General features: G+C 40.8%; 1 protein-coding gene across 1 annotated transcript; it reads right to left on the bottom strand.

Annotated features, from left to right (window-relative positions):
• On the bottom strand, positions 1-24,728 carry GAMT (guanidinoacetate N-methyltransferase). Its single transcript, XM_063455538.1, has 6 exons — positions 24,479-24,728; positions 12,940-13,085; positions 11,672-11,735; positions 11,517-11,584; positions 2,145-2,255; positions 1-250 (listed from the first exon to the last, which is right to left on the bottom strand). Exons 1-6 carry the CDS (start codon positions 24,648-24,650, stop codon positions 110-112), a joined length of 702 nt encoding a protein of 233 aa, XP_063311608.1. The 5' UTR covers positions 24,651-24,728; the 3' UTR covers positions 1-109.
• Between the last annotated feature and the right edge of the window lie 1,944 nt (positions 24,729-26,672).

Below are 26,672 nucleotides of genomic sequence, written 5' to 3'. Positions count from 1 at the left end.
TTGGATTGAGCTATGGTACATAAAAGGTGGATATAAAATTTTGAATGAGTTATTTGGTTATTTAACCATATTACTTTGATCTGCAAGATGCAAACTAATGTCTTGGTACTCAAACTTTGATAATAGTAGGTGTGATCATCTTATTGAAAGAGTAGTATCTACAATCCTCTGGGGGTATTAAGTCCATCACAGTAGTACTAATATTCTCACGTTTGAAGCCAGCCTCCTCCAGTTGAGGTATTTGTGTATCCTATAAATAAAAACATTTCACAATGAGCAATTCAGGTACATTTTTCAGAGAGGAAATATAGCATAGAATTTAAGCAAATTTGGACAAAGTGAAAGATGAAAACAGTGGAAGTCCATAATTAGATAATATTACTTTAAGGAACAGCAGATTATCAGTGATCTTGCTCAGCATCTGATAGCCATGTGACATTAACCCATTCTTGAGTATGTATGTGCAGTGTTTCTGCTCCAATTATTTTTAATTGATCCAATCACTGTTTTATCTATGAGAAGGATGTAATTGGACCTAACAAGGCTGCCCTGATGGTACAAAGAGGCATGAAATGCTGGATTCCAGGTAAATTCAAAATACAAATATATCTATCTCTCTATCTCTCTCTCTATATCTATATCTATATCTATATATACACACACACATACACACACACACACACAAAGAGTGGGGTTAAAGTGCACAACAGGGCACTATGAGCTAAATTATACTTTATTTAACAGGGTTATGGTAAACTGTTTAAGTGTAAATTACTATGCAGCACATTAAAGATCAGAAAGTCTTATTCTATGCTATGGCTTGCATAAGTTTTAAGTCATTAAATTTTTAATCCAAAAAAATCTTTGGATGCTGAGCAAGCACATTATTTTTTTCTTTTTAACCTACAAATTGTTTATTGGCATTTATACAGCGCCAACTTATTCCGCAGTGCTTTGCAATATTAAAGGGACTTTCACAAATAAGACACACTAGCAGCTTTTGACAGGAACAGTAGGTTGATGAAGGCCCTATTTAAACAAGCTCACAATCATTAATGGGACACTATAGTCACCAGAACAACTACAGCTTATTGAATTTGTTCTGGTGATCTTTTCTGCGTCATTGCTGCCTAAAATGCATCCAAATATTCAGTGTCTCGTCCCTCTGCATGCAGACACTAAACTTTCTTCATAGAGATTAATTGATTCAATTCATCTCTATGAGGATATGCTGATTGGCCAGGGCTGTGTTTGAATTGTGCTGGCTCTGCCCCTGATCTGCCTCTTTGTCAGTCTCAGCCAATCATTTGGGGAAGTATTGTGATTGGATCAGGCTACCACTTCTGATGATGTCAGCAGGTAGGTCTAAAGGAAACAGGGACAAAGTAAGCAGCTGCAGACTTGAATACCAGTAAGATTTTACTATATTTAGGGAGGCATGAGGGGACCAGGGTGGCTAGATGGTGATATTAACCCTATAGGGTCAGGAATATATGTTTGTGTTCCTGACCCTATAGTGCTCCTTTAATCATCAATGCCTTTTGCCGTTAAGCACTTTAGAAGAAAGAAAATAATGAATAAATCGTTTAACAGGTTAAATAGCTAAAACAAAAAACAATGCTAGACTGCACATTCAAGACACCCAAAAATAAAAAGCTAGTATTTCTGTGTTTAACTCTTGTCTATTCATTGTAGAAATATGGAGTATCATGTATTCTCAATTATAATGTAGCGTTTGACATCCATTCTTCTGAGAAAGAATGAATATTACAGCATTTATTTATTTGTTACTTTCCATTTCCTGCCTTGAATAGATGGCACGATAAGTCACTTTGAGGTTTATATTTTTTTTTTAAATCATATTTGCACTAATTGTGTTATGTAACACTAATTGTTACGTGTATTTATATGCTATGTGAGTCTTGTGGTGGCTGCTGGACGAAGACCTTGGTTGCCTTATTGTATTTGTTTCTCCAAACCTGAGTGCCTACTCTATTATGTACTAAAAGGATTTGCTGGTCCTGCTTCAGTCTACACCCTGTGGTACCTGGGATTGGAGTGGCTCTTTTGTGGCTAGCAGCATAGGATTTGAAATTGTAAGCCCTGGGGATTTTAAGAAAGCATTTCAGACATAAAAATCTCACCTGGAACATATTTTCTATATCAGAATACTTGGATTTCAGCAGTTCTCCCCAAGAAGTCAGGTTACAGTATGTGAGAACTCCGCCTGGTTTGAGCAACCGTTGAGCATGGCCCTGAAACAGACATACAGAGTGACTTTCATTTCTAATACCAGGATAGTACTGAACTGAAAGTAATCACACAAAGGCTTTTTTTTTTTTTACTAACTGTATTCATTCAAATATGAAATGGTGTAAGTTTATGCACACAACACACATACAATATATACTTATCCTATTTAGTTTAAGCACAAATGGAAGAATAGAATAAATACAGTGTAGAGTAACCTGGATGGACATTAAAGGGAAACTATTCACTATAACCATTTCATCTCTTTGAATTGGTTATAGTATTTGGAGTCCCTGGGCACTATCCCTTCATTCAGTGCTAAACTATTTTCAAGCAGTTTAACACTAAATAAGGATCTTTTGCCCAACCATAGCCCGGTCCCTACTGGGTATATAGCAAAGACAGATTAAACACTTGTAGTCATACCAGCAATGGGCACTCTGATAGGCTAAAAGCGGCCAGCTGTCATTCTCAGACAATCACAACTGCCTCATTAGCACAAGCAGCACTTAGGGGATAGGCTGATGGGACTCTTGTTTAGCATTAAAACAAGAAAAACTGTTTAACGTTGAATTAATTTCTGCTATAAAAATTATCTGAGTATCAACTCACGGTTAACATTATCACTTGATATTATTTGGAAGCCCACAAATTAAAAAACATTTTCTCTGAAAAGGCAGTGTTTACATTAAAAAGAAGGCAATGACATTAACCCTTTAAGTCCGGCGGGTGTATATTTACGTCCTTTTAAAAGCGTCTCTAAACGCCGCAGGACGTAAATATACGCCCGCCGTTTTTTTTTTAACTTACCCGGTCGCCGGTGGTCCCACGCCGGCGATCGCGGTTGGGGGGGACTCCCAGGGAGCCCCCCCGCGGCATATCTTCCTCCTCCGGTGTCAGGATCGGGACAGGGATCCAACACGCAGAGTACAAAGAGTGGAAAGGTACGTATACCGGGCCTTAGAATGGCCGGACTAACGTACCGAGAGTAATAGAGAATAGTCAGAGACAAGCCGGGTCAAGGGATAACAGAGAAGCAGGGTAGTACAACAAGCCGAGACAAAACCAAATAGAGCAAACTAGAATACCAGAGCACTGAGTGACTAGACAAGCTAGAACCACGACAGGGCAATGAGCAGAAGAGAGAAGTAAGCTTAAATACCCTGGCTCTGGATGGTAAGCACGCCTCTGACAAGTACCGATTGGATATCGGACACTTGAGTGACAGGTCGCTCGTAATAGCGTCATGACGTCACGTATTGAGCGTCCTGCTAGAAAAGGACGTGGATTCCTCGCGGCCGGTGTTTAAGTGACTGGATGAACCGCGAGGAACGAAGGAAACAGCTCGCCTGGACGGACAAACCACCAAGTCTCTACCTCCCTTAGAGGTAGAGGCCTCAGGTACCCTGACAGTACCCCCCCTCTCAGATACGCCCACCGGGCGGAAGGAACCGGGGCGAGATGGGAAGCGGAGGTGAAATGCTCTGCGAAGGCGAGAAGCATGAACATCCTCCTGAGGTACCCAACTCCTCTCCTCAGGACCATATCCCCTCCAGTTGACCAGATATTGCAATTTTCCCCTTGAGATTCTGGAATCAATGATGGAGCTGACCTCGTACTCCTCCCGACCCTCCACCTGAACAGGGCGAGGCGAGGAGACCTTAGAGGAGAATTTGTTGCAAATAAGGGGTTTCAACAAGGATACATGAAAAGAGTTAGGAATGCGTAAGGCAGGTGGCAGAGCAAGGCGATACGCAACCGGATTGATGCGAGTGAGAACCCTGTAAGGACCTATGTAGCGAGGAGCAAATTTCATAGATGGGACTTTTAGGCGAATATTCTTAGTACTCAACCATACCCTATCCCCAGGAACAAAAACAGGAGCCGCTCTTCTATGTTTGTCAGCGTGTTTCTTGAACAACGAAGAACTATGTAACAGAATTTGTCGAGTCTGATCCCATAATTTCTTCAGGTTGGCGACATGATCATCAACCGACGGTATCCCCTGAGAAGAGGAAACCGAAGGAAAAATCGAAGGATGAAAGCCATAGTTCATGAAGAAAGGGCTAGAGCGAGTTGAATCACAAACAAGGTTATTGTGTGCGAACTCCGCCCACGGAATCAGACCGACCCAATCGTCCTGGTGTTCGGAAACAAAGCAACGTAGATACTGTTCAATCTTTTGATTGGTACGTTCAGCAGCTCCGTTAGACTGAGGGTGATAGGCAGAGGAGAAGTTCAATTTGATGCCCATTTGAGAACAAAAGGATCTCCAGAAACGTGAGACAAATTGAGAACCTCTATCAGAAACAATCTCCGAAGGAATCCCATGTAGGCGAAAAACCTCTCTCGCAAAAATCTCCGCCAATTCAGGGGAAGTCGGAAGTTTGGGTAATGGCACGAAATGAGCCATCTTAGTAAATCTATCCACCACCGTGAGAATAACAGTCTGTCTCTTGGAAGCAGGTAAATCAACGATAAAGTCTATGGACAGACAGGACCAAGGTTTCTCAGGAATGTCCAAGGGGTGTAACAGGCCACATGGAGATGCATGAGGTAGTTTAGTCTTGGCACAAGTCTCACAAGCTGCGACGAACTCCTCAATATCTTTTCGAAGTGAAGGCCACCAGAAATCCTTGGATATCAGAGAGTATGTCTTGCGAATACCAGGATGACCAGCTATTTTACTTTCGTGAAAACATTGTAAGAGCTCCAGTTGAAGTTCAGGAGGAACAAAGTTTCTTCCCTCAGGAGTGTCTCCGGGAGCTAGATGTTGTGACTTCAGGATCTGGTCAAGTAGCGGAGAATGAATTTTAAGACTGGTATTAGCAATAATATTGCATTTGGGTACAATGGAGGACAAAAGTGGTTCAACTGAAACAGAAGGCTCGAATTGGCGAGATAGCGCATCGGCTTTAGAATTCTTTGAGCCAGGTCTGTAAGTCAGAACGTAATTGAAATGGGTAAGAAACAACGACCAACGAGCCTGCCTGGACGACAAACGCTTGGCCTCTCCGATATAAGACAAGTTTTTGTGGTCTGTTAGAATGGTAACGGGATGTAAAGTACCTTCCAATAAATGTCTCCACTCTTTCAAAGCCTTGATAACCGCTAGTAATTCTCTGTCACCAATGTCATATCTGCTCTCAGTACCGGACAATTTTTTAGAGAAAAATCCACATGGATGTAATGGTTTATCAACACCCAACCTTTGAGATAGAACAGCACCTAAACCAGTCTCAGATGCGTCTACCTCAAGTAGAAAAGGCAGGGAAGTGTCGGGGTGAACTAAAATTGGAGCGGAAGCGAAAAGCTCCTTGAGAGTTTTGAACGCAAGAAGAGCTTCAGTAGTCCAATTCTTAGTATCAGCCCCCTGTTTGGTCATATTAGTGATAGGTGCGATAATTGAAGAATAGCCCTTAATAAAGCGCCTATAATAATTGGAAAAACCAATAAATCTCTGTACGGCTTTAAGACCTTTGGGTAAAGGCCACTCTAGAATGGACTGGAGTTTATCCGGATCCATCTTAAATCCTTCCCCAGAGATCACATAGCCGAGAAAGGTTACCTGGGTTTGATCAAAGCTACATTTCTCCAACTTGCAGTACAAGCCATGCTGGAGAAGCTTGTGCAAAACCCTCCTGACTTGCTTGTGATGAGTCTCAATCTCACTAGAATGTATAAGTATATCATCTAGGTATACAATGACGCAATCTTGCTGAAATTCCCTAAGGACCTCATTTATCAGATCCTGGAAAACAGCTGGAGCATTGCATAACCCAAAAGGCATAACTGTATATTCATAGTGGCCATAGCGAGTATTGAAAGCCGTCATCCACTCATGTCCCTGCTGGATTCTCACCAAGTTATATGCCCCTCTGAGGTCTAACTTGGTGAAAATTGTAGAGCCCTTCAAACGATCGAAGAGCTCGGTGATCAAGGGAATCGGGTAGGCATTTTTAATGGTTATCTTATTTAGGCCTCGATAATCAATGCAAGGTCTCAAAGAACCATCCTTCTTTTGAACAAAAAAAAATCCAGCCCCGGCAGGGGAGGAGGACCTCCTAATGAATCCCTTGTCTAAATTTTCGTGAATATACTCCTCTAGAACTGAGTTCTCTTTCGTAGATAATGGGTACACATGACCTCTGGGGGGCATGGTACCAGGGAGTAGGTTAATTTTGCAATCAAAGGACCTGTGTGGGGGTAAGGTATCGGCTTTCTTTTTGTCAAATACTGCCTTTAAATCTAGATACTGAGGCGGAATTTGTGTCTCTGTAGGATTGTCAGAGTTAGCCGATGTGTTGGTTAATCCGAGAGGTGAGACCTTCCGCGAGCATTTTCCTTGACAATTCTGTCCCCACGAAACTATCTCCCCTGACTCCCAATTAATAATAGGGTTATGTCTCCTCAACCAGGAGTACCCCAGGACTACGGGAATAGACGGAGAAGAAATGAGCAGTAAGGATATGTCCTCTCTATGTAGGATGCCAACAGTTAAGTTAATCGGTATGGTCTCATGGAAAATAACAGGCTCAAGTAGCGGTCTACCATCAATGGCCTCAACAGCCAGTGGTGTCTCTTTTAACTGGGATGGAATAGCATGCTTGGCAGCAAAACCCTGATCTATAAAGCTCTCCGCAGCTCCAGAATCGATTAGTGCCATAGTCTTAACTACTCCCTTCTCCCACTTTAAAGAAACGGGTAACAGAAGCCTGAGCTCTTTGTAGTTGTGAATAGAGGACAAAGTAGAAACACCCAAGGCCTGTCCTCTAGAGAAACTTAGGTGCGAGCGTTTCCCGAACGATTGGGACAATTTAGGCGTAAATGACCTCTGACTCCACAATACATACATAAACCCTCCCTTCTCCTGTACTGTCTCTCCCTTTCTGTGAGATGAGTACTGCCTATCTGCATAGGTTCAGGAATACGTAAGTCCTCGAACTCAGAATTTTGAAAGGTAGGCGCTAATTTAAAGGAGGGTCTACGGGTCCTATCTCGAGTGTTCTGCCTCTCTCTTAAGCGTTCATCAATACGAGATATAAAAGAAATTAAATCCTCCAAATTCTCAGGGAGTTCTCTAGTAGCGACCTCGTCAAGAATTACATCTGATAACCCATTCAGAAACACATCTATATAAGCCTGTTCGTTCCACTTAACTTCTGCCGCCAAGGATCTGAACTCTAGTGCATAATCCACAAGTGTTCGATTGTCCTGTCTGAGGCGCAACAGTAATCTAGCTGCATTGACCTTTCTACCAGGAGGGTCAAAAGTTCTTCTAAACGCAGCTACAAAGGCATTATAATTATAGACTAGTGGATTATCATTCTCCCATAAAGGATTGGCCCATCTCAGAGCTTTCTCAATGAGTAAAGTAATAATAAATCCAACCTTCGCTCTATCTGTAGGATAAGAGCGGGGTTGTAATTCGAAATGGATGCTAATCTGGTTCAGAAAGCCACGACACTTCTCCGGTGACCCGCCATAACGTACTGGTGGGGTAATACGGGAAGAAGCACCTACAGTGGCTACCTCTAGACCTGAGATTGCAGGAGAAATAGAAGGAGTACGTGTCTCCTCAGGTGGATTATTAGCACGAGACAATAGTGCCTGTAGTGCCAAAGCCATCTGATCCATTCTATGCTCCATGGCGTCAAACCTGGGATCCGAAGAACCAAGCTGACTGTTTGTACCTGCAGGATCCATTGGCCCTGTCGTAATGTCAGGATCGGGACAGGGATCCAACACGCAGAGTACAAAGAGTGGAAAGGTATGTATACCGGGCCTTAGAATGGCCGGACTAACGTACCGAGAGTAATAGAGAATAGTCAGAGACAAGCCGGGTCAAGGGATAACAGAGAAGCAAGGTAGTACAACAAGCCGAGACAAAACCAAATAGAGCAAACTAGAATACCAGAGCACTGAGTGACTAGACAAGCTAGAACCACGACAGGGCAATGAGCAGAAGAGAGAAGTAAGCTTAAATACCCTGGCTCTGGATGGTAAGCACGCCTCTGACAAGTACCGATTGGATATCGGACACTTGAGTGACAGGTCGCTCGTAATAGCGTCATGACGTCACGTATTGAGCGTCCTGCTAGAAAAGGACGTGGATTCCTCGCGGCCGGTGTTTAAGTGACTGGATGAACCGCGAGGAACGAAGGAAACAGCTCGCCTGGACGGACAAACCACCAAGTCTCTACCTCCCTTAGAGGTAGAGGCCTCAGGTACCCTGACATCCGGTCCCTCCCGGTCATGTGAGAGTGAGGTCCTTGCGAGGACCTCACAATCACATGGCCGGTATAGCTGGCTCAGGCATTGCCAGCAGGGGGACTAACTGTAATGACAGTTGGTCCCCCTGCTGTCTGGAAATCAAATTAAATAATGTTAAAAGTGTAAAAAAAAAAATATATATATATATACACTTAGATCATATATATTATATATATATATATATGATCTAAGTATATATATATATATATATATATATATACACACATATACACACATACACATACACCGTCTAGGTGTATTTTAATATTAATATACATATAATTATATATATATATATATATTAGTATCAAATTGCACGTAGACTGATACTGATTAAATATATATATATATATATATATATATATATATATATAATTATTGTTATATATATTTATAAATAATATAAAAAAATATGTAAATACGTAAAAAAATTAAATAAAAAAAAATTAAAAATAAAATATTAAAAAATATATAGATGTGTTTTATTTCGTTCTAACTGTATTGTGATATTAATATATATATATTTATATCAAAATACATGTAGAACGAAATAATATATATATCTATATACATAAATATATACGTTTATATCACTATATATATATATACCTATATATAAATACAAATATTACAATAAAAAAATATATATATGTACGTATATATACACATATGTATATATATATATATAAACATATATTAATTCTACACATATATTTATGTAATAATTTTACATAATTAGGTATCCTAATTAATTACAATTAGCGGGACCTGCCTGACAACCCATGCCGAAAGTATAAGGAATTTAATTTGCTAGCACTATATTTAACCCTATAACTTTCCAAGACACCATAAAACCTGTACATGGGGGGTACTGTTTTACTCGGGAGACTTCGCTGAACACAAATATTAGTGTTTCAAAACAGTAAAATGTATTACAACGATGATATCGCCAGTAAAAGTGAAGTTTTTTGCATTTTTCACGCACAAACAGCACTTACACGGACGATATTACTGCTGCAATACTTTTTACTGTTTTGAAACACAAATATTTGTGTTCAGCTAAGTCTCCCGAGTACAACAGTACCCCTCATGTACAGGTTTTATGGTGTTTTCAAAAATTACAGCGTCAAATATAAGGCTTGTGTTTCATTTTTTTCACATTAAAATTCGCCAGATTGCTTACGTTGCCTTTATGACCCTATGGTAGCCCAAAAATGAAAATTACCCCTATGATGGCATACTATTTGCAATAGTAGACAACCCAAGGTATTGCAAATGGGGTATGTCCAGTCTTTTTTAGTAGCCACTTAGTCACAAACACTGGCCAAAATTGGCGTTTTTTGCATTTTTCACACACAAACAAATACTAACGCTAACTTTGGCCAGTGTTTGTGACCAAATGGCTACTAAAAAAGACTGGACATACCCCATTTGCAATACCTTGGGTCGTCTACTATTGCAAATGGTATGCCATTATGGGTGTAAATTTATTTCCTGGGCTACTATACAGTCTCAAAGGCAACGTAACCAATCTGACGAATTTCAATTTCAAATGTAACACGCTATATTTGACCCTGTAACTTCCCAAAACACCATAAAACCTGTACATAGGGGGTACTGTTTTACACGTGAGACTTTGCTGAATACAAATATGTGTATTTTATTGCAGTAAAAGCAAACAGTATTATGACATTGACAGTTAAAATGTCATGTAGAACTAAAAAAAATAAAAAAAATCTTATTTTCTCCCATGTTTTTCATATTAAATTATGTTTCATAGCTAAATATTTGATATTAAATGAAAGCCCTGTTTCCCCTGAATAAAATGATATATAATAAGGGGGGGTGCATTTAATATGAAAGAGGTGAATTACGGTTTGACAGACATATAGCGCAAATGCCAGGTTTTGTTTACATTTTGTTTCATTCACAACTTTTGGCTGCGGTGTTAAGGGGTTAAGCTGTAGTGGTTCTGGTGACTAAAGTGTCCCTTTGATGCATTTGATTAGTTTTAGCCTCATTAACATGCTGTATTTTTTGCATGTTCAAGGTTTTATAGTTTTTGCACAAAATAAATAAATGTTAAGTAGAATCCTGCAACATAAGCCTGCCTCTTTAGCTATGCCCCCTCATGCCAGAAAAATATTTACTTATCAAAAAGGAATGCACACAGCTCAGAAACGGACAGCACTGAATGATCTGAACAACAAGACAGCATGCTTTGGAAGTAGAGGACATCCAGGGGGCATATAGTAAGGATATTACTACCTGTTTTCAGTGTCTCTAACAGTCTGCAGCCAAGTTGTGAATTTAAAACAGCTCATTCAGTGCTTTTGAGACTTTGTGCATACCTTTGATAAGGAAGTCTTTCTGGCATGAGGGGGCATAGCTAAAAAGGCAGACCAATGGGGCAGAATTCTGCAAAACCTTTATTTTGAGCAAAAACTATACAGATTTGAGCATGCAAAAATACAGCATATTAGTGAGGCCAAAATTTATCTAATAATGCATTGAATTTGTATTGGAGCCCGAAGTGTCCCTTTAAGTCACAATGAGCATGTTGGTTCAGGCTTCCCAACTGTCCCAATTATAGCAGGACAGTCCCTATGTTAGGATCCTGACCTTTTTCCCTGGTATCTGGCTTTTCAGGTACATAGAACACCAGGAACTGTCTTCTTAGAGTGTAGTGTGATCATGTTAGTAGATGCCCTTGAGTTATGTTCAGGTTTCTAGGATCCCTCGGAGAGCGTTCAAACGGTGCTCTCTGCATGGCCCTCCCTTGGTTGACCAGCGTGCTTAACTGGCAAATAGCTGGGCATGCATACACAGGTTGTCCTGCTAATTCTAGGGCAGACCCGCACACCGCCGATGAGATATGCCAGTGACGTTATTCAGGTCACTGGCCCACCCCCTCTCTTAACCTGCCCACAAAGGATGCCAATGTTTGGGTCTATGTTAGTTTGGGCAATGGATGTGTTGAGTGTTTTACAAACCTTGATGAAATTGAACTGGTGGGTGTGCCATGTTTCCTCCGACAAGGGGTAAGTGTCATACAGGATCCCTGAAAGTAAAAAGCACATGGTATACTGAATGATAATAAAACATGACAGTAGCAGAATCAAAGAACAGAAAAACATAAGCCTCTCACCATCAAAGTGGCCATCCGGTAATGTTGGTACCACATCCTCCCATAGTCCCTTTAAGGGCACAATCTGTAAAGAAATAATGTTATATTAAGCAACACCGAGCTACATTTCACTCACTGAACATGTGCCCATTTCTCAAACTGATACCCTCAAACGTATGGCAACTCTACTCCAAGCCTATTTCCTGGTATAAAAGTACAAAATATTATTTGTTTAAAAATAGGTGTGTCCTTGAAAGATGCAATACTCCATAATAAAAAAATAATTAAAAAAAACAAACAAAAAAAATCTATATTGTTTACAAAGTTCCTTTTTCCACAATGACCTCTGTTGCTGCTATTGAAGGGCTATCTGAGCAAATATTTGTAAAAATGCATCAATTGGAAGAATTTTTTTGCCATTACTGCTGACAGATGTGCTTTTATTGTACTTTGCCCCTTTTCAAGTGTAAAATTTCTAGGTTCACAGAACCCTATCTTTCAGGATTAATCTTTCACTCAATTTTATATATGGAGCAGTGTACACATCTAGATAACTCAATTCACGATTTCTCCAAGATATCTGAGATGCTTTCCAGACTCTAATGCACGTGTATTGATAAAGTGCTTCATTCTGGCGTTTATTTTGATGCGGAAAGTTCTGCTACACACTCCATGTGTTCTATATTTACCAATCAAGCCAGAAGACTTTCTTTTCCCACAGAAATCTCACTACTGCAAGGGATTCTGGGTATGCATATGCAAATGAGCCCAACAAAGAACCACCTTTATGCCTCATAATTCCACTTTATAGATTGATTCCTTGGAGTATGTGTCTGCTGTATACAACAGCTTTGAAACACAACTTAGGAAAATATGCAAAGCCAGTGAACCACTCATGGACAGCTGTTTCTTTGTTAATGCAAATCAATAGCATGAGGTTGGTTACTGGATTGCTATTGAGGCTTGGCGTTACTTGTAAAGTACATACCAAAACAGTTGTGGTTGGGAAAAAAGTGTGGATTTTTGAGCTCATTTGCATACATCTACCCAGAATCCCTTGCAGTAGTGAGAGCACTGTTAAAGTGAGATTTCTGTGGAAAAGCAAATCTTAAGGCTTGACTGGTGTGGGTATTTGTGTTTAGCAATGTATTATCACTATCCACTTACTTTAGGTGGAAGGGGTTTTTATCCACACTTTTTCGAGAGAGAAAGAGAGAGACAGAGACAGATTTTTTTTCCCCCTCTTGTTTTTTTTCTCATTACTACTTGACTGATATATCATGTTTCACCTTATGCGGCTGCTTCTTTGCCCACTCCTGTAGCCGCTGAAATACGCCATCATTACACTCAATAATCCAATGCTCCTCTATGTTATATTCCTCCAATTTAGTGGCTGCAATAGCCATGCCAAAGCCAATCTCCAAAACCCGTCCTCCTAGAAGCGAGAAAAAGGCAATGGGTTTAGATTAATGTTGGTCAGGTAAGGGTATGAGCATATAGCTCAGAATTTGTAAATGTAGAGAACTGACACAGTAATACGAAGTTATCTCTTACTACTTTTTTTTTTTTCCCAGTTCTGCAATTTTGGTAGAGAGAAATAGTTCCGGAGTTAGATTTTTTCAGAATACTAAATAAAAACACATAGAATAAGATCCGAAGAAAGCACAGAATGTGCAGAGTACTTTGATTAAATCTAAGCTAAATGGAGTAAAGGGTGTCAAGAGAACATTTCAGGTTTATTCAGTGAATTTTGAATTATCAAGAATTTTTTATTTTGGGAGCATTCAAGAGTACGAGATAGATAGCACGAGCGAGCTTAAATCTAAAGTAATGCAGGAGTATTGAAAAAAAAATATATAATACCTTAAAGGACCACTATAGTACCAGGAAAACAAACTCTTTTTTCCTGGCACTATAGGGTCTTTAGGTCCCCCTCACCCTCAGGGTCCTACTCCCGCTGGGCTGCCTCGGCGCTGGGGAACTCTCCTCCCTCTGCCAACGTCAGCTCCGAATGCACATGCGCGCGCATTCAAACAGTCCATAGGAAATAATGTCTTAATTCTTTCCTATGGACGTCCAGCGTCTTCTCACTGATTTTCACAGTGAGAAGCGCCTCGAGCGGCTTTCAGTGAGACAGCCACCAGAGGCTGGATTAACCCTAGTGTAAACATGGCAGTTTCTCTGAAACCGGTATGTTTACAGCTGCAGGGTTAACACTAGGGGGACCTGGCACCCAGACCACTTCATTGAGCTGAAGTGGTCTGGGTGCCTATAGTGGTCCTTTAAGATGTGTGTTTATGTGCAAATAAACTGCAATATTTACATTGCAGCACAAAGTCTGCCTCCAGTGGCTGGCATTTGCAGCGCATGTTCATTAACACCCGCTCGTCCAAGAACGTCAGAGGCGGAGCCACAACGCACCGCCCAGGGATAAGTTAAGTAATAATGTTTTTTTAAATCTTTATTCACTAACTTGAGGCAAGGGAGGGAGGAGTCAGAGGGAGCTATAGTGACAGGAATACAGCTTTGTACTTCTGGCACTTATAGTATCCTTTTAAGTACTTTAATGTTGAAGTTTTGGATGGAGTAATCAGTCTGGGTAAAATGATGCCCAACAAGGGTACAATATTGGTTTGCCCTGTAGTTCTTGATTTAGTGTGTGTAGGTTCATTCTGAGATGCAGTTTAAGGCCAGTTTCTCCACTGCAGCAACCTTTGTCACAGCTGTACACTGTATCATGTCAAACTTGCAGCCCACAACTAATATTTATGGGGGCCGCGGCGAGGGAACGCTGAGTGTAAGCTCTCCCTGCAGTGATGCTGGGAGTCGGAATATGACATCACTGCGGCACCCGAGGGAGCTGAGCAGGTAGAGCTCACACTTAGCACACCCTCACTGCCTGCCCACCCACCGCCCCACTAGACCCCAGGTAAGAAACCAACCCAGTCTGTGTACACGTGTGTAGTATTATTATTGCCATTTATATAGCACCAACAGATTCTGTAGCGTGTATAAGTGTATGTGTGTCTCAAGGAGTAACGGGGAGGATCCACTTTTTTAAGGTGCGGATGGGGCCATTGCAGGTATGCCAAAGACCAGACTCTGGACAATAAAAAAAAAAAACATAATAGAATACACACACTTTTCTATTTATTTATTTTTAAACAGGGGCAGGGGTTTAGTAGATGGGGGACTGGGATTTAGTAGACGAGCAGGGGAGGACTGGGAATTAGTAGATGGGGTGAAAATTTACGTCTGTTTTTTTGCAGCCCACATAAACTTAAACCTTGTTTATTCAGTAGATGACCTTATTAAACTTAAACCTTATTATTCAGTAGATTACTTCCAGATGTGGTATTCAGCACATGAAAAAAAATACACAAAGAACACATAGTGTAGGTTGTAAGAACTTTCTAATTATATTCCCACAATTTATACCCAAATAAAGGGTTAAAGAAATATATAGATCAGTTAGGTGAGGTCAATATGATATATGAGGTACAAAAGATTTAATCACAACAAAGGTATTTACATAGTTAAAAGAACGTACACTGTACACTAGAAAAACTGACTCTTACAGGAAAGAGTGGTCAGTTTGGCATGGCATACGCCGCTACTCACTGCGCGGCTTAATCAGATGAGGTCGCTAGAGACTCGGGCTTCATGGAGTGATGTGGAAGTGAACGTTCTGATTCAAAAGCTTGGAATATGCGTGGTTCTCCGAGCTGCTGCAGTCTCCACCCCCTTAGTGACACACCCCTACATTCACACAAACAAACATACTCCATTCAAAACATGCTTACATTGAAACACACAAACACTGCTCATTGTTAAATACAACCCTGAAAGCATGGGACAATGATAGATCCCCAGCTGTCAAAGCATTGTTGGAATTGTATGACAGATGGGGGATCTACCATATGCAGGGCCGTCTTTAATATTGATTGGGCCCTGGGCAAGAATTTACTTGGGCCCCCTGGATCCCGCCTTCCCACACCCTAGCATGCAATCACGCCCTCCACACACACACATACCAAAAAAAACCACACAACTCGTAGAGTAGTAAACTTTAATAATGTAAACATAAAGAACTAGTTCACAAATAAGTCCTTAGCTTGACCTACTTGCCACCTGTAGCTTCTTTTAACCTCGGTCTTATAGTATATTTTTAATAACAGTTATATGTTGTTGGAAGAACAAGCATAATAACAATATCTTTCAGTAACAGTGCAAATCAACATTATTATGTTTAAATTATAAAATAAATAACCATGTTGGCTAGCAATATCACAAAAAAATAATAATAAATAAAATACAACAATTAACAATGCAATTAAATAAACAATATTAAACCTTTGTATAATCATACATAAACATTGTATAATCCAAGTGCACGTTTCCCATTCCAATATGGAGAATAGGGAATCAAGTACCAGTGTTAAATGGTCAACCTTATTATAATTCCTGTTAGGCACCAACTGCTGCAGTAGCAGACTATTATAAAATAATACGTAGTTTAACAACCATTAACGTAAAGTGCAGAGAACCATTAACGTAAAGTGCAGAGAACTTTTACATAAAATAGTAAATAAATATTTTAGTGCAATTTTTAAACAATGAGTCTACGCGCTTTCTGAGCAGCAAAGGTCTTTGTAATGTTTGAAAAATCAAGACCACGAAGTATATCAGATTCAGCAGACATTATAGATAGTTTGGTGAGACGGCTCTGGCTCATGGTTGTGCGTTGTAAGTTTTTTATCAATTTCATTTTTGAAAAAGATCGTTCACCTGAACTGTTAGAGATCATTAAAGTAAGGTAGATTTTTAAAGCAATTTCCGTGTTCGGAAAAGTATCTCTTACATCCTTGTCATTAATTGTACTGTACATGAATTGCTCTATGCTGCAATCGTCTGGTTTTTCATCCAGGAAAAGAGAAAGGAATGACTGAAATTGAATTAGTTCATCACCAAATGTTGTGCCCAGATCATGCTTGTAGAAAGCAGACAACTTTTCTGCTGCAATGTTAATGGATTCAGAGTCCATCGCTGGAAAGTTTATAAAGAAACCAAATAAATCACACACTTCACTGTAGGCTCCTAGGCGATGTTCCAGACACATTAAAAGTTTGTCAACACATGGGAGAAAGGCCTTAGCATAAAAGGCCTCCTTTGGCGTTAATTGAGCTTCTTCACTGTGTCCATAGTCAAGTGGCTGCTGACGGACATTCCGACGTTTAAGACGGCGGTGTTCCACAATATACTCCTCAGTATCTGTTAGACGCTTGCCAGCTTCTTCAAATGCATCAAATTTAGTACGCTGTTCATTAATAAAATCTTTTAACGATTTCAAAACACCAACAGCAGCATTTAGGTTCAGCTGAACAGACTGCAGAGTTTTGCTGCTGCTGTTGAAACGCTGCAAAACAGTGTTCCAGAATTCTGCAAAAATCCCTGTCTCAAGTTTGCTTATTTGATCAAATAATCCCTTTGCGGTATTACGGCACTCAGATTTTTCTTCAATGTCAGTTGCAAATTCAAACAAAATGTCCATTATATTGTCATAGCCATGGACTAATGCTTGACAAGCATCTGCACGACATGACCAGCGTGTGTCACTTAGCTTTTTTGGCATGGACACAGAGAGGCCTCTCTCATCAAGCTGGTCTTTAAGCTTCTTGTAGCGCCGAGTTGAACCACTAAAGAATGTATAAAGAGCTTGTACAAAATTAAAAAATCTTACAGCCTCACTACACGAATTTGCAGCATCCTTTCCGACAAGATTTAATGAGTGTCCAAAACAAGGTATGTACTTAGCATATTTATTCATGTTAAGAATTCTTGCTTGCATACCCTTGTAGTGGCCAGACATGTTGCTTGCATTGTCGTAACTTTGTCCCCGGCATTCTTGTATGGTAAGTCCAACGCTATTAAGAAATGCTAGGAGTGCATCTGCCATTTCTTCTCCTTTATGCCCTGTTGAGGGTAAAAAAGTAACAAAACGCTCCACAGGTCGATTTTCTTCTAAGTATCGAAAAATCACAGTGAGTTGGTCAGTATGAGAAGAATCCTCCGCTGAATCCACAGAAACAGAGTAGTATTTTGCCATTTTAATTCGGTTGATGACAACTTCTAAGATCTTATCCCCAGTAATTTGTATGAGTTCCTCACAGACATTTGCTGATAAATAACTTGTACATCCTTTGCCTTTGTTTGCCTTTGTTTGGATGTGTTGTGCTAGGAAAGCATCATACTCTGACAGTAATTCCAAAATACCGAGATAGTTGCCATTATGTGGGGATCCAATAGTCTGATCATCACCTCTAAAAGCCAATCCTCTCTCAGCAAGAAAAACGATGACACTAAGCAAACGTTTTACTAGGTTTTGCCCATAGGTGGTCAGCTCTTCAATTTGCTGTTGCGTTTTATAGTCAATCCGACCTTCCAGTTTTGAAAATTTGGCTGTATCAATCACAGCGCGTATATGATGTTGAGACTGTTCATGGGATGAAATTCGTTCACTGGCATGTTTCCAGTCGCTGAAGCCATCACTGGAAAATGCATTTGTTGATGAACTAAATAATTTGCAGTCAAAACAGTATATTCGGCCTCTGTTATTTGAGTAACAAAGCCACTTCCTTTCAACTTTGTCCCCATTGGGACAGTTACGAAGAAACATATCTGCTGTACAGCAACGTCCATCGTTAAATGATTTTGGAAATCCTTCATTGCGCAGTTTTTCCAGAGGTTTCCTTACTGACGAATTTCCATTTTTGGACCAATACTCCCGCATCTCAAGAGTAGATGAGTTGGGCCACAAACCAATGTCAGTTAGGAAACCTGACTTTTCCATGGATTTTGGCAGTATATCAACTGTTTCAGCAGTTGAGTCTTGTATTTCAACAGTATGGAAGCTAGGTTTCTCAACTTCCATGGGAACTGGAGTGGTTTCTAGTGACATGGGCTGATCAGAGGAATCCACTGTGTTGACTTCAGAGCCATATTCTGATACACTTTGAGGAGGAATCTCTTCCTGAGAACATGTACTAGCATGTTCTTTAGAAGATCCACACGCAGAAGGCTGTGCAGAAGATCCACTTGTAGGTAAAAGAAAACCAGTTATTTTTGGAATTCTACATATTTTTTCCTCCAACTCCTGCTTCTTCTTCCGCTTCTGAGCACCACTCAGAGATTTGGACATGTTGAGGGCAGTCAGGCTCCTGAATAAATAAACGCGATTGACACTTCCATAAACAAAAGTCAATAGAGTGAAAATGCATATATTTTAATAGGATTTTTGCATATTTAAAATGTTGATGTTACAGCCAAGCATGCTGTTTAACTTACTACAGATGCAAAGTTCCCACAGAAGGCATCTAACGAGAGCATGCGCCACACCAATCCCCTTCCTCCTCTCGCTGTTCTTCCATGCTTTGTCTGCTCTTCCCTTCTGTAGCTGTGCTCATGACTGTTGCATGGATCTTCTCCAGACTCCAGTGCATGCATGTATACACGCAAGAGTAAATGTGCACGCCAGTGAAGCTTCCTCTTCTTTCATCAAACGATTTCGTCCAACATTAAAGGACCACTATAAGCACCCAGACCACTTCAGCGCAATGAAGTGGTCTGGGTGCCAGGTCCATCTAAGGTTAACCCTGCAACTGTAGACATAGCAGTTTCAGATAAACTAGTATGTTTACAATAGGGTTAATCCAGCCTCTAGTGGCTGTCTCATTGTCAGCCGCTAGAGGCGCTTCCACGCTTCTCACTGTGAAAATCACAGTGAGAAGACACTAAAGTCCATAGGAAAGCATTGAGAAATGCTTTCCTATGGACTGATTGAACGTGCGCGCGTCTCTTGCAGCGCATGTGCATTCAGCGTTGACGTCGGAAGAGGGAGGAGAGTTCCCCAGCACCGAGGGAGCCCGGCGCTGGAGAAAGGTAAGAGTTTAACCGCTTCCTCCCCTTCAGCCCGGCGAGAGAGGGACCCTGAGGGTAGAGGGGACCTAAAGACGCTATAGTGCTAGGAAAATGAGTTTGTTTTCCTAGCCTTATAGTGGTCCTTTAATACAACTCACAGTAATGTGAAGTGTGTCAGTGTATCGCACGGCTCCACAGCAATACAACTCACAGTAATGTGCGATGTGCAAGTACATCACAGATCACCTTAGAATAAAATGCATAGAAAAGTGGAGTGTGTGAGTATCACAAGCTCTACAGCAATATAACTCACAGGAACGTACAATTTGTGAGTGTATTACAGATCACCTTTTTAATACAATGCACATGAATGTCACATGTCACATATATGCACATGTATATCATAACCAACCTACTGCTTTCCCATAGAGAAGCATTGGGAGGCTATTGCGCATGCGTGGCCTCATAGAGATGCTTTGAATCAATGCATTTCTATGAGGAGTGTTTAGCGCGAATGCCGTCTGATGAGTGGCCACTAGAGGTATTCCTCAACAGTAATGTAAATACAGCCTTTTTTTCTGAAAAGGCAGTGTTTACATTAACCCCTTAACACCGCAGCCAAATGTACAAGTTGTGAACGAAACAAAACGTAAACAAAACCTGGCATTTGCGCTATATGTCTGTCCAACCGTAATTCACCTCTTTCATATTAAATGCACCCCCCCTTATTATATATCATTTTATTCAGGGGAAACAGGGCTTTCATTTAATATCAAATATTTAGCTATGAAACATAATTTAATATGAAAAAAATGGGACAAAATAAGATTTTTTTTTATTTTTTTCGTTCTACATGACATTTTAACTGTCAATGTCATAATACTGTTTGCTTTTACTGCAATAAAATACACATATTTGTATTCAGCAAAGTCTCACGTGTAAAACAGTACCCCCTATGTACAGGTTTTATGGTGTTTTGGGAAGTTACAGGGTCAAATATAGCGTGTTACATTTGAAATTGAAATTCGCCAGATTGGTTACGTTGCCTTTGAGACTGTATAGTAGCCCAGGAAATAAATTTACACCCATAATGGCATACCATTTGCAATAGTAGACGACCCAAGGTATTGCAAATAAGCGATGTCCAGTCTTTTTTAGTAGCCATTTGGTCACAAACACTGGCCAAAGTTAGCGTTCGTATTTGTTTGTGTGTGAAAAATGCAAAAAACGCCAATTTTGGCCAGTGTTTGTGACTAAGTGGCTACTAAAAAAGACTGGACATACCCCATTTGCAATACCTTTGGTTGTCTACTATTGCAAATGGTATGCCATCATAGGGGTAATTTTCATTCTTGGGCTACCATAGGGTCATAAAGGCAACGTAAGCAATCTGGCGAATTTTAATGTGAAAAAAATTAAACACAAGCCTTATATTTGACGCTGTAATTTTTGAAAACACCATAAAACCTGTACATGAGGGGTACTGTTGTACTCAGGAGACTTCGCTGAACACAAATATTTGTGTTTCAAAACAGTAAAAAGTATTGCAGCAATAATATCGTCCCTGTAAGTGCTGTTTGTGCGTGAAAAATGCAAAAAACGTCACTTTTACTGGCGATATCATGGTTGTAATACATTTTACTGTTTTGAAACACTAATATTTGTGTTCAGCGAAGTCTCCCGAGTAAAACAGTACCCCCCATGTACAGGTTTTATGGTGTCTTGGAAAGTTATAGGGTTAAATATAGTGCTAGCAAATTAAATTCCCTATACTTTCGGCATGGGTGGTCAGGCAGGTCCCGCTAATTGTAATTAATTAGGATACCTAATTATGTAAAATTATTACATAAATATATGTGTAGAATTAATATATGTATATATATACATATGTGTATATATACGTATATATATATATATTTTTTTTTTTTATATTTTTATTTATATATAGGTATATATATAGTGATATATACGTATATATTTATGTATATAGATATATATATTATTTCGTTCTATATATGTGTGATATATTAATATCACAATACAGTTAGAACGAAATAAAACACATCTATATATTTTTTAATATTTTATTTTTAATTATTTATTTTATTTTATTTTTTTACGTATTTACATATTTTTTTTTTATATTATTTATAAATATATATATAACAATAATTATATATATATTTAATCAGTATCAGTCTACGTGTAATTTGATATTAATATATATATATAATTATATATATATTAATATTAAAATACACCTAGACGGTGTATGTGTGTGTATGTATATGTGTATATATATACTTAGATCATATATATATAATATATATATATATGATCTAAGTATAAATTTTTTTTTTTACACTTTTAACATTATTTTTATTTTATTTTCAGCCAGCAGGGGGACCAACTGTCATTACAGTTGGTCCCCCTGCTGGCAATGCCTGAGCCAGCTATACCGGCCATGTGATTGTGAGGTCCTCGCAAGGACCTCACTCTCACATGACCGGGAGGCACCGGAGGAGGAAGATGTGCCGCGGGGGGGCTCCCTGGGAGTCCCCCCCAACCGCGATCGCCGGCGTGGGACCACCGGCGACCGGGTAAGTTACTAAAAACCGGAGGGCGTACTATTACGTCCGGCGGCGTTTAGAGCCGCTTTTAAAAGGACGTAATAGTACGCCCTCCGGACTTAAGGGGTTAAAAAGCCTGCAGAGACATGCTATAGACACCAGAACTACTACGTTTAGCTGTTGTGGTTCTGGTGACTATAGTGTCCCTTGAATATAGAGAGGAAAAAAAGGATCAGCACAAAAGTATTAAATAAAATGGTTGTATCATTATTATAAAAATCAAAAAAGCACAACTTGACACAAATATATAGTATTTAAAAGATTACTTTATTTTTAACAATGTGATAGTACTGTACTACTAACTAACCCCTCCATCCACCCCTCCCCCTCACAACACCCCTCCCCCTCCCCCTAAACACCCCTCACCACCCCTCCCCCTCCCCTCTAAACACCCCTCCCCTCTAAACACCCCTCCCCCTCCCCCTCCCCTCCCCTCTAAACACCCCTCACCACCCCTCCCCCTCTAAACACCCCTCACCACTAAACACCCCTCACCACCCCTCCCCCCTCCCCTCTAAACACCCCTCACCACCCCTCCCCCCTCCCCTCTAAACACCCCTCACCACCCCTCCCCCTCCCCTCTAAACGCCCCTCACCACCCCTCCCCCTCCCCTCTAAACACCCCTCACCACCCCTCCCCCTCCCCTCTAAACGCCCCTCACCACCCCTCCCCCTCCCCTCTAAACACCCCTTCCCCTCCATAAAACAATTTATATTACTGTAATTTAATACTTACAGTTCTAAAGACTCCAGCAGGCTCAGGATCAGTTGGGCAGCTGGGCTCAAGGCTGGAGTGGGTGCCGCGCTCTGCCGTTCAGAATGGTGCCGCTCTGCATTTCCGGAAGGCGCCGCGCTGCAGTTCGGGAAGGAGGCGGAGTCACGGCAACGCTCACCCTAGCGTTGCCGTGACTCCGCCTCCGCGTGACGTCACAGTGCGCGGCACACGCAAAGGGCAGGGGAGGTCGGGAGGCGGAGCAACAAGTAAGTCCTTCACTATGCAGCAATGCCGCTCGCTCGCATAGTGAAGGTGAAGAATTAGATCGGGGGAAAGGAATTTGTGGGCAGTGGCCAGCGGGGCTCAAGAGGCAGCTGCCTTGGGCCCCCCAGGAGCAACTGGGCCCGGGGCAGCTGCCCCTTTTGCCCCGCGTTAAAGACGGCCCTGACCATATGGCCACCCTTGCGATAGCGGGGCCCAAAATAAGCATCGCACCAGTACCCTTTCTAGTTTAGTTCCGCCACTACATTGCGGTGGAGGGCGTGACTGCATCCCGTGGCGTGGGGGGCAGGGGGCCCAAGTAAATGCTTGCCCAGGGTCCAATCAATATTAAAGACGGCCCTGTGCAGAACTAGCAACGGAAACGCCGTTCTTGCTGTGGAAAAAGTGCAGGAACGCCGCTCCCACGGGATCCTGCAGGATTCGAGCCCTGATTATTTTATATTAGAGATATATATATATATACACACACACACACCTATCTATGTATCTATCTATCATTGCATAATGCAATACTCTGGTATATATATAAACCAAACTTTGAAATTCTCCGAAAAGAGTATCAACTTTTCAGGTGTTATACTTGCTCAGCATGGAAAGAGATCAACTTGGCCAAGTGGATACATTTTATTCAAGGCTTCTCTAATCATTAACAGAAATTACAACCAAAGAACAGGCTGCAGCCTTTACAAATGTGGGCCTAATGTAGAGTTAGGGAGTGCAACGTTTGACATATGTAATACATTTTACAGTATATTTATAAAATATTTTACCAGGAAGGATACATTGAGATTTCTCTCGTTTTCATATATGTCCTGGAACCAGATTCATTGATATATTTTTTTTTTTTAGACCAACAGAATATAGCAGTATTATAACATACCAGCTTTTTTTGTGTAAATATAAAAGGTTTCAATTAGTGAATGCCATTTAACTTTCTAGTACAGACAGGGGTTTAACCTAAAAAAAAGCACAGGGTGCCTGTGTCCCCCTCCCCCTGCAAGCACAGCTGTCACCAAATGAGAACCAGCTCGAAGCTATTCTGAGACACATTTTCCTAGGAACCCATTACACACCCTTGACATGACAAGGAACACAGGGTTCCATCCACAGAATCTAGCACCACCACCTTGTATTATCTTTGTAGTATAAGTGCAATTGAGAGTTGCATCCATAGTAACTTAAGTAACCTAGATAATAAATTAGCCATTCACGTTCAATGACTTATAGTGCTATAAAGTTGTGTGCATATGTGTGTGTTTAATATTATAAAAAGTATAATTATACCTTTGCTTGCTGCCACTGAAGCCAGACTGTGCATGTATGGGGTCTCCCACCTTTCCATCACCGGCTTCCCCAAAATCTCCAAGTGTGTGTCTGTGTCATCGTAACCCGCTGTAGCTTTGTGCCAGGCCGACTTGCAGACCTCTCCCTCAGCGAAGATCTTGTCGGAAGACATTTGGAGGCGGTCAGCAGGTACCAGAGTAAGCAGTAGGCAGGGGAAGAGTCCACAGAAAGGGTCACACTTCTCCGGGAGCAGAAATATAACGTTTAGGACAAGGGGCGGGGACTACTTTCTTAGAAAGGGTCGAAGGAAAAGGCAGTGGGCGTGTTAGAAGACTCATGTCTACCACTCTGGTTCATTCATCAGAACGTATTCCCGCCCCTTACCTGGTATTTGATCATTCCCCACTGCCTGAGATACTCAGCCTACACTAGTCTACCTATCATCACCTACTCGAATACCCCCTGACGGGCGTGACACATTTGTTGTGTGGGCACGGTTAGTATGTTAACGGGCGGAGCTATGATTGCAGAAATAGTGAGTTTGGGTTTAATGAAGTGAGTGGGCAAGGTCCACAGATAAACCAAAATCAGTGGCAAAGAGCATTGGTCCTCAAGTTTAACTTGTGCTTGAGAAAGTAGCAGTTTGTACCATAATAAGGATATATCTTTCTGCCAAGCTATGATCAGCCAAATAGTATTATTTACAACAGTATTATTTACAATAGTATTTGAATTTGCATCAACGTTTGTGGGGTGGGGTGGGCTGGGGGGTAACATGCCGATGAGACACAGCAATCAAAACTGCACTTGTCCCTCATTCGTTTGCTACAACTGAAACAGTCTCCCAACGATTATTAATGATTTTTTGGTCTTGTCCCACTTTGTGTCATCTGGGGACTCCAGGGAAGTGTCCTTGGGCTGTGCATGACACATATGGTAGGTGGAATTACACCCCAACTTACTCCCAATAACACACTGACACTAATGTATGGGTCAATATGTCCACAGCTTTATTAATGTTGATAACAATAAAATTAAAGTCATTGCCCAGCCCCCATCCCACCATATAACATTATATGTCCCCTAAACAAAAGGCAATGACCCATATTTTCCTATAAATATAAATAACATAAATAACTAATAACAAATAATAAACCTAAACTTTGTTAAATAAACACGGTAGGGGTATACCCGTATACCCCTATCACCCACTAGGTTCTGAGCAACTCCAACGTCACCGCAGTCGCCTCCGATGCCACCTCGGCCCCCGCTGCCACTGCCGCTCCAGAACCCGACTCGGAACACCCGCTGGAGCTCTCCCCACCTGACACACCCGTTCGGCTTTAGGTATCAAAAATATAAATTGCAGTCCCTTGGGACATGCCCAAAAAGATTCTATTGCGATCCACTGCAGAGGGTTTGTAGTAGCATGTGGGGTGATTATAGTGGATAGTAGCGCTGCTTGATAGTATAGTTTGCCGTTTGGAGGAATTTGGAGGGTTTTTTTGCCAACTCTTATCTAGCGGTTGTTCCATATGAACTTGGTGACCGATTTTTGGAGTTTCTGTAGATAGAGCTTGGGCAAGCGTATCTGCAACATCGGATCAAGTTTTGGAATTTGGGGATTAAGGTCATCTTTACAGCTGCCATCCTACCCACCCATGTTAAAAATTTGTTTTCCCATGTTTTTAGTGTTTCAATCATGTTTAGTAGCAGAATGTTAGTTATGGCAATAAGGAAATGTAATTTTCTGGCTAGAGGTGGATTTGTCAGAGTCTGTACAGATGAATTATGTATCATATTACTGGATGAATTCAAATCATAATATTCAGGGATATAATTTTTAACTTGTGGGATAACAGCTTCTTGATCTGAGTTGAGGTCTAACTGCCATTATGTGGTCGAGAAGCAATTTTTTCCTAGTTTGCTGCAAAATCGGAAAGCGCTTCAAACTGAGTTTTTTTTTTTATCCTTTTTGGATCAACAGCAAAATCATATGTGAGAAAGTCTGAACTTGATGAATGCATGTCTCTTTTCAGCCTATATAACTGCTGGGAGTAGTTCCCCATTGTATAGTGTGTGTGCTATTCTCTCTCCTTTGGACACATACAATCAATGATTATAGCAGCTCATCCAAATCAGCCTAGACTTGATGAAGCATGAAAATAAGACACTTTATTTGGTTTAAATGTAC

The sequence above is a fragment of the Pelobates fuscus genome, chromosome 5 (genome assembly GCF_036172605.1).
Source record: "Pelobates fuscus isolate aPelFus1 chromosome 5, aPelFus1.pri, whole genome shotgun sequence".
NCBI lineage: Eukaryota > Metazoa > Chordata > Amphibia > Anura > Pelobatidae > Pelobates > Pelobates fuscus.
The sequence above is the reverse complement of the archived record's forward strand: the minus strand, read 5'-3'. Positions and strand labels throughout refer to the sequence as shown.

Bases quoted from the DNA above. Each gene is read 5' to 3' on its own strand.
- GAMT (XM_063455538.1), bottom strand. From the start codon at position 24,650: ATGTCTTCCGACAAGATCTTCGCTGAGGGAGAGGTCTGCAAGTCGGCC. The intron at 11,736-12,939 runs GTGAAACATGAT...ATTTCTTTACAG, and splicing joins CAAAGAAGCAGCCGCATAAG to ATTGTGCCCTTAAAGGGACT. The intron at 11,585-11,671 runs GTGAGAGGCTTA...TTTTACTTTCAG, and splicing joins ACCGGATGGCCACTTTGATG to GGATCCTGTATGACACTTAC.